This window comes from Mustela putorius, unplaced genomic scaffold (genome assembly GCF_011764305.1).
Source record: "Mustela putorius furo isolate JIRA1106 unplaced genomic scaffold, ASM1176430v1.1 tig00537227_pilon_pilon_pilon, whole genome shotgun sequence".
Lineage (NCBI taxonomy): Eukaryota > Metazoa > Chordata > Mammalia > Carnivora > Mustelidae > Mustela > Mustela putorius.
In genome coordinates this window covers 4,742,319-4,751,503 of record NW_025422368.1, presented here as the reverse complement: position 1 = coordinate 4,751,503, position 9,185 = coordinate 4,742,319, and the positions used below count along the sequence as shown (strand labels likewise).

The following is a 9,185-nucleotide window of genomic DNA, read 5'->3' as shown; positions in this document are numbered from 1 at the left end:
CTTTGGGGATCCTTCCCAGACTGTCACAGCCCACACCAATCCCTTGTGTCTGAATCTGTATTTGGTTTAGGTGTCACCACTTACTTGTCTTCCATGTGATTTCTCTGCTGGCCAAGTTATAATGTTCTCTGGGATAGAGGGCCAAGTCTCTCTCTCTCTTTTTTTTAGAGGAGGGGTTTGGGCAGAGAATGAGGGAGAGAGAGAATCTTAAGCAGGCTCTACTCCCGGCCCAGGGCCCAACTCGGGGCTCTGTCTCATGACCCTGAGATCATGACCCACTCAGAAAATGGGTTGGCTGCTTAACTGACTGAGCCACCCAGGTGCCCCAGGAGGGCCAGGTCTTAGCAGCCCTCCTGTGATGTGATATCTCAGCATGCGTGCACAGTGTGAGGCTGATGCCTGCTTGTTCAGTGGTTCAGTTAACTGGAGCCACTTATCCGCGTCCTCTCCCCATAGTTTAGAATGTCAGAGGGCATCTCAGGGGTTCTGAGAGGGACCAGGAATAATCTCTCAGGCTAGGGACTGCAGGGAGAGAGAGGGGAGAAAGAGAGCGAGCGAGAGAGTGGGAGAGCCAGAGTGCACGTAGTTACCATCAGTCAGCTTCTGTCCTTAACTTTGCAGGTCCTTCCATTTGATTTTATCAGCTCACCCTGAAGTGATGGGATGAAGAAAACTACTACGGAACAATAAGGAGACAGATATCTATCACAGAATCTGGGTTCTTTGGTGTCTGTCTCCTATCAGATCCCAACCTCTGCACTTGCTTTGTCTTCTGCTTTCTGTCTCCCCTCCCCAGCCTACATGCCTCCGTGTAGCTGCCCTTACTTCTGGAAGCCTTCTGGGCCCTACAAGTCTGAGTTAGCAGGACCCAGTTGTTCTCCACTCCTCTTCCAGCACAAAAGCCCGGCTGTATGGCAGGAGCCAGTGGGTCTGGCCCGTTAATGAGCACTTAGAGGCCGACGGGGCGCAGGCTCCTCCCCGGCATCTGTCCAATGAGTGGACGCCAACTGGGATACCGCCCAAAGGACTCACGCATCCCAGAAACCGCACCAATCTCCCAGGCCTCCCGCCCCCACGCCCCTGGCTTTCTCCGCAGGCTTGGCCCTCCCACCCCACGCGCCAGCCTGCCGGCCGGCGCTCCTGTCTTCTAAGCCTGCAGCTCGCGGCCCACGCAGGCAGCCCATGCCTGCCGCCATCTTGCCCACTAGGAGTTCCCAAATGGGGCTGGGGCTCCTGAGCGCCGCACTGCTGTTCGTGGGGAGCGCTCTCCCCGACTCGGGACTCCACTCACTCCCCCGAAGGGCTGGGCGCAGCTCCTGGTGGGAGCAGGCCGGTGCCCCTGGGTGGCGGGAGGCCACGCAAGGAGGGCGGAAGGCGCTCCAGGCCCCGAAGGAAGCGGGGGCCGCAGAGGGTAGTATCCGTTCATTCCCCTCTTTGAACAGCCTCCTGTGCGTGCTCCCCGCTTCTGTAGTTTGTGAATTTGGCTCCCTCCTTTTCTGCTTGCCCAGCTGCCTTTAAAATGTACAGACCTACGCAGTCTGGTTAATTATAACAGTGTAGTAGTCATCGTAGCAAAACTGCCATACGCTTGTAGACTGCTGCTGTTTATGCTCAAAACATTCTGAGGTTTGTCATTCCCACTTTAAAGGTTAGGAATTCAAAGTTGAAAAGGCCGGTGGGTGACTTTGTCCTACTACACTTGAGAAAAATTCACCCAACAAGTCAAATAGCAAATATTAGAAGTTGCTTCACCAGTCCCAGGCTCTTTAATTGCCATTTTGTCCCAGAAGCAACGTGACACCTGGTCAGAGACACTTACTTTCTTTTTAGATTTTGGGGGAATAGTTTTAACGAACTGTGTTGATTTAATGTTTTTCTATTTGTAGTGATCATTTAAGGCATATTTGTCTTAACACTCCTTCAAGTTTCTTTTTTTCCTCAAAATATGGGAATGCCTTAGGTATCCAGATTGCTTTATCTGTTTTTTGAATAGGAATCTAAAAGATTCTGTCAGTATGTTAAGATTAGGAACACTATCATCAGATGTTCATAACAATATATGATTTTTATTTTTAGATTGTGGGACAGCACCGCTTGCAGATGTATTGGAAGGGTCCAGGATAGTAGGGGGCACAGCAGCTCAAACTGGCGCGTGGCCATGGGTAGTTAGCCTGCAGATTCAATCAGGCAAAATTCTTGCTCATATATGTGGGGGAAGCTTAGTGAAAAGTAAGTGGGTCCTCACAGCTGCCCACTGCACTAAGGACACTAGGTATGTATTCGGAGCACAACTCCTCTATTTTATTCTCTTGGGGGATACTTTGTAGTAGTAGAGGACCATTTGATTTCAGCCATGTTAAGCTGTGTGTTTACAAGTAGCTATAATGCTTTACACTAGTACACTGTTTGTTGAAATGAATTCTATAAATCAGAAGTTTATGCTTTCTGTAAAATAGTAAAATAGTAAAAATGTTAAGGACTCGGTCACAATGACTCAGCTCTGCCACTATGGGACCAAAGTGGCCAGAGACAATACAATAACAAAATTGAATAAGTGTGCTGTGATCCAATACAACTTAATTAATGAACACTGAAATTTGAATAAAATAGTATTTTGTTTTTGTTTTCCAGCTGTCTAAGAGTATAAAAAATATTTTTTTCCCCTCATGGACTATTAAAAAATAGGAGACAGTCAGATTTGGCCTATGGGAATTTGTCAGACTGTGCTTTAAATAATGACAATTGTCTTTAGCTTTTAAAATTATTATATGATAACCATGTGTTTTTGTTTCTCACCATTGGATCATAGCTTTTTTTTTTTTTACGATTTTATTTATTTGAGAGAGAGCACACACACATGCACCCATGAATGGGGGAGGAGCAGAGGGAGAGGCAGGCAGACTCCCCGCTGAGCAGGGAGCTAGACACAGGGCTTGATCCCAGGATCCCAAGATCATGACCTGAGCTGAAGGCAGCCACTTTAACTGACTGAGCCACCAGGCGCCCCTGTATACTACATTTTTCAAACATACATTTCAGTTTTATAAACTTACCTTCTGAGGAATAGAGGCAGAAAAATAATAAAGATACTAAGGTATAAATTAAGGGTACAGAAAGAGATCTAGAAGAAGAGTTTCAGAGTTTGGAATCGATTCTCTTCTTTCAGGGGTGTTTTACAATGCTTGTACAGCATGCTATTATTTATTTATTTATTTATTTATTTTAGGTGGAGTCCCTACCCAGCATGGGGCTTGAACTCATGACCCCAAGATCAAGAGTCCTATGCTCCACTGACTGAGCCAGCCAGGCACCCTTAAAATGCTATCTTTATTTTAAGATTTTTTTTTTTATTTATTTGAAAGAAAGCAGAGGTAGAAGCAGGCTGCCCACTGAACAAGGAACCCAGTGTGGGACTTGATACTGGAACCCTGGGATAATGACCTGAGCCAAAGGTAGATGCTTAATCGACTGAGCCTCCCATACATCCCAGATTTAGACATTCTCATGTACCTTGCTCATGGCTGGAGAGCAACAAAATCAAGGATCAACTCCAGGTTTGCCAGAATGAAAACCCACACACATAACCATAACTATTCCCTATGGCTCTCTATTTGAGACATCTCTTGTGATGATGGAATGCTACCTTGGGAAGAATATAATTTCATTTTTGGACAGCTTTAATTCTTAGGAAGTTTTTATGTTGAAGTAAATGTCTTGGTTTTTTAAAAAATCTGCTTTCTGAAGCCATATATATTTAACCCAAATCCTCCTCCAAGCATTTGAAGATACTGTCATATTCCACTTAACAATTCTCAAGACTAAATTTTATTGATGTTTTTACTCCTTTATTCAACATTGACTGAATGTATGTTATATGCTAGGGACTGGTCTAGCTGTTGAGGCAATAGACATTACTGAGGCATATTCTCTACTTTTCAGAGGACTAACTGCTACATTCTGTTCCAGTCCCCCTCATTTCCTAAACCTTGCACCATCAACTATCCCTTTTTCCTTCTTAGAACAAGCATTTATCAAAGACTTGCTCTGAGATTAGGTACTAAGGATGTTATGTATAATTCTGTGTGAAAAAAAAAAAAAAAAGCCCTGGAGAGCCTGGGGGGCTCAGTCAGTTAAGTGTCTGCCTTGGGCTCAAGTCATGATTCCAGGGTCCTGGGATCGAGTCCCGAGTCGGGCTCCCTGCTCAGCAGTGAGTCTGCTTCTCCCTCTCCTTTTCCTCTCCACCTGCTTGTGCTCGCTCTCAAATAAAATCAAAATCTTAAAAAAAAAAAGAAAAAAAAAAAAAGCCCTCCCAGTAACTCTCTGAGATAGCTGTTATCATTTCTGTTTTACACTTGAGGGATCCAGAGGTGAGGGAGATGTGGTAACTTGCCCACGCTCACACTGCTGTTAAATAACAGCCCTCCAACCCAAAGGTTCTTCAACCTGTGCTGTAGCATTATACCTCACTGTCTCTAGTACTTTCCAGTCTTCTCCATGGTTTCTTCCCTACAATCCTCAAGCATGTTTAGGTCACTCCATCATTATTTTAAAAACCCAAGCAACCTATCGACGAACCCTTCTCTTCTATTTGAGAGACTCCCTTTTGCTTCATCTGCACTGACATAAAATGCCAATTGCAGTCTTATTTCTGTGCTCTGAACACACTATTAGAGATCCCCCTCCATGCCAAATCCAATGACCTCTTCTCAGTCCCCATCCTATTTGATCTTCATAATGTGGCAAAGCTGACCCCTGTTCTCCTAGAAACTATCTCTTTTCTTGATTTCTAAGTCCCCTCTAATTTTCTCCTTTTCCTTGATGAGTCTTTGTCATCATCTAAATGACAACATTTCCACTCTTATCTTCCTGCCTTATCTGTCTGCTCTTCTAGAGATGTCTCATCTACTTCTGTTTCAGCAATCACCATGTGCTGGAAACTCCAAGTCTTTCCAGCTGAGTTCTATTTCCAGCTCCCTACGATATATGTTTTTACTGGAGTCACTGTCTGAGTAAGTTGGAAAATGAATAGTCTTTCTTCCAATCCTGTTCCTTCTCTATTCTTTCAGATAATGGCATCAACAACAGCTCTGTGACCCAGGGAATTTGCTTTCTCTACACAGTATCTCTTAAATTTGTTTCTTCTGTTTCCCAGTGCTCCACACAGATTAGAAAAAATTACACTTACACTACTTACACTTACACTACTACTATCATAACTGTCCTAATGAGTGTGAAGTGGTATCTCACTGTGGTTGATTTGCAGTTCTCTAATGACTAATGATGTTAAACATCTTTCCATGTACTTACTGGCTATTTGTATATCTTCTCCGAAGTACCTATTTAGGGGCGCCTGGGTGGCTCAGTGGGTTAAGCCTCTGCCTTCGGGCTCTCTGCTCAGCAGGGAGCCTGCTTTCCCGCGCCCCCCCACCACCTGCCTCTCTGCCTACTTGTGATTTCTCTGTCAAATAAATAAATAAAATCTTAAAAAAAAAAAAAAAAAGGAAGTATCTATTTAAACCCTTTGCCCTCCGGACGCCTGAGTGGCTCAGTAGGTTAAGCAGCTGCCTTCGGCTCAGGTCATGATCCCAGAGTCCTGGGATCAAGTCCCACATCGGGCTCCTTGCTCGGCAGGGAGCCTGCTTCTCCCTCTGCCTCTGCCTGCCTCTTTGTCTGCCTGGGCTCACTCGCTCTCTCTCCCTCTGTCTCTGGCAAATAAATAAATAAAATCTTTAAAAATAAATAAATAAATCCTTTGCCCATTTTAATTGGGATTTTTGTTGAGATGTAAGAGTGCTTTTTATATTCTTCATATCAATCCCTTATCAAATATATAATCTGAAAAGTTTTTCTCTCATTCTGTGGGTTGTCTTTTTACTCTCTTGGAAAATGTCCTTTTTTTTTTTTAAAGATTTTATTTATTTATTTGACAGAGAGAGATTATAAGTAGGCAGAGAGAGAGAGGAGGAAGCAGGCTCCCTGCTGAGCAGAGAGCCCGATGCGGGACTCGATCCCAGGACCCTGAGATCATGACCTGAGCCGAAGGCAGCGGCTTAACCCACTGAGCCACCCAGGTGCCCAAGATTTTATTTATTGTTTTAACACACAGAGAGAGAGGTCACAAGTTGGCAGAGAGGCAGGCAGGGAGAGAGGGGGAGAAAGCAGGCTCCCCGCTGAGCAGAGAGCCTGATGCGGGGCTCGATGCCAGGACCCCGGAATCATGACCTGAGCTGAAGGCAGAGGTTTAACCCACTGAGCCACCCAGGCGCCCCTGGAAAATGTCCTTTGACACACAAAAGTTTTTACTTTTGAAGAAGTTCCATTTATTTGATTTTTTGGGTTACCTGTGTTTTGGGTGATATATCTAAGAAATCATTGCCAAATCCAATATCATGAAGGTTTTCTCCAGTGGTTTTTTTTTTTTTTTTAAAGACTTTATTTATTTGTCAGAGAGAGAGAGAGAACACAAGCAGGGAGAGTGGCAGGTAGAGGGAGAAGCAGGATGCCTGCTGAGCAAGGACCTCCCCTCACACTGAGTCAAAGGCAGACGTTTAAACAACTGAGCCACTGAGGAGTCCCTTGTTTTACTTTTATATTTAGGCCTTTATCTATTTGAGTTATTTTTTGCATATGGTATAAGGTCAGTGTTCAAATTCATTCTTTTGCATGTATATATACAATTTTGCCAGCACGATTTGTTGAAAAAGCCTGTCCTTTCCCCCACTGAATTGTCTCAACACTTTTGTTGAAAATCACTTGAGCCCATATGCAGGGCTGTATTTCTGGGCTCTCTACCCTTTTTCATTGGGCTGTGTATATATCTGCCAGTACTATACTGTTTGGATTACTGTAACTTTGCTATAGTTTTGAAGTCTGGAAATGTGAGTCCTCCAACTGCATTCTTCTTTTTCAAGATTATTTTGGCTATTTGGGTCCTTTGACATTCTGTATGAATTTAAGATGGGTTTTTCTATTTCTTCAAAAAATATCGAGATTTTTATAGGGATTGCATTGAATCTGTAGTGCTCCTTGGATAGTACTGTCATCTTAATAATATTAAGCCTTCCAATCCATGAACATGGGATGTCTTTCCATTTATTCAGGTCTTCTTTTTTTTTTTAAGATTTTATTTATTTGTCAGAGACAGAGGAAGAGAGAACGAGTGAGCACAGGCAGACAGAGAGGCAGGCAGAGGCAGAGGGAGAATCAGGCTCCCTGCCAAGCAAGGAGCCCGATGTGGGACTTGATCCCAGGACCCTGGGATCATGACCTGAGCTCCTGAGCTGAAGGCAGCCCCTTAACCAACTGAGCCACCCAGGCATCCCAATTCAGGTCTTCTTTAATTACAGCAATGTTTTGCAGTGTTCAGTGTACACAGCCTGTTTTTGAATCTTATGGTCTGATATAAATTGAAGTGAATAAGGAATATAAGTTGAATAAGTTTGGGAGGCGAGAATTCTACCACTGAACCACCAATGCAAATAAGTTTGGAAAAGAAAAGAACAATGATTATTTCAAAGTAGCTTAAAGCAGTGATTTGTTTTTATACAAAATAGAACTAGGGCTTTAAATTTTTTTTTTGTAAACTTTCTAGAGGTCGCCTAAACCATTTTTAAGATAGCTAAATATCTACAGTGCAATTTGGAGTGCCTAAGTGGCTCAGTCAGTTGAGCTTCCAACTCTTGGTTTTGGCTCAGGTCATGATCTCAGGGTCCTGGGATTGAATCCTGAGTTGGACTCTGTGCTCAGGGAGGAGTCTGCTAGTGATTCTCTCTCTCCCTCTTCCCCTGCCCCTCTCTCTGCTCTGTCTCTCAGATAAATAAAATCTTAAAACAAAATACAATGCAACTTTTATAGACTATTGGTACATGCTGACAAGATACCTGTTTATACATTCCACATGAATAAGTATTCCTTTGTTTTTATGACTGTTGTTTGTCCTGAGTGTTATCAGACACACACACACACACACACACACTCATAAACTTTGCCAATTTGAAGGATGAAAAGGAATTTCAGCATCTATAAACAATGTATAAAGTAAAAAAAGTCCTCCTTCCCAATCCACTTCCAAATGTAACAACTATTAAATGCTTAAGGTTTTAATTGTTGATTTTGACTTGCAAAAGATTTTTCAGTTTGGTTTTTTACTTGTTCTTTATTTTTTTTTTTTAAGATTGTCATGATCCATTAGTTGCTTCCTGTTTTATATCAGTGCTACCATTGTTATGTATTCATCTACATTTTCTTCCTGGTTTAATTTTTATAATTCTCATGCTAATTTAATATCCAAATGTTTCATTCTAAAACTTCAAAATTTACAAAAGTAAAGGGAATAGTTTCATGAACTTCCATAAGCCTATCACCCAGCTTCAAGTTATCAACACATCCCTGAACTTATTTCATCTTTATCCTCACCAACCCCTTCCTCCCATTATTTTGAAGCAACTCTCAGACATACCACCTTATGTATTTCTAAAAGAAGACTTAAAGACTTTTATATTAAAAAAATTTCTTATATTTAAACATTTAATCAATATCAAGTTTATTTTACTGTTTACTGTTTTTCAGAGATTTAATTTTATTTCAATTTTCAAACTAGTTAGTTAGCTAGGTGTCCCAATACCATTTATCAAGTCATTCATTCTTTTGTCCACAAATAAGAGGTGCTACCTTAATCATATATTAAAATGTCATATACTCAAACCTGGGGACCCTCTGTTCTACCGATCTTTTTCTCCTTTCCTACATCACGATATATTGGTTTTTATTTGGTGTGACCTCATGTACATGAAAGTAGGATTCTATTCTAATCTAACATGAGAAAAATGAAAAACTAGGAGATTGAGAATAGTTACCTTGTTAAATAACATGTTTATAATAACATTTATTCTCTTTCAGAGATCCTTTAATGTGGAGAGCTGTGATTGGAACTAATAATATAAAAGGGTATCATCATCCACACTCCAAGAAGATAAAAGTTAAAGCAATCATTATCCATCCAGACTTCAATTTGGAAAATTACGTAAATGATATTGCACTATTTCACTTAAAAAAAGCAGTGAAATATACTGAGTATATTCAGCCTATTTGTCTGCCTTTTGATGTTTTCCAAAAACTGGACCAAAACACAAAGTGTTTTATAAGTGGCTGGGGAAGAACAGAAGAAGAAGGTAATTACAGTCTGA

At 41.9% G+C, this 9,185-nt stretch overlaps 1 protein-coding gene across 1 annotated transcript in view; it reads left to right on the top strand.

Moving 5' to 3' along the window:
• Positions 1-1,018: 1,018 nt before the first annotated feature.
• Positions 1,019-9,185, top strand: part of TMPRSS12 (transmembrane serine protease 12) — a 28,336-nt gene continuing 20,169 nt past the window's right edge. Inside the window, exons 1-3 of the mRNA XM_004782068.3 lie at positions 1,019-1,411; positions 2,077-2,272; positions 8,899-9,170. Of these exons, the coding sequence (XP_004782125.1) occupies positions 1,183-1,411; positions 2,077-2,272; positions 8,899-9,170 (697 nt within the window). The 5' untranslated portion in view covers positions 1,019-1,182. The remainder of the gene's footprint in view (positions 1,412-2,076; positions 2,273-8,898; positions 9,171-9,185) is intronic.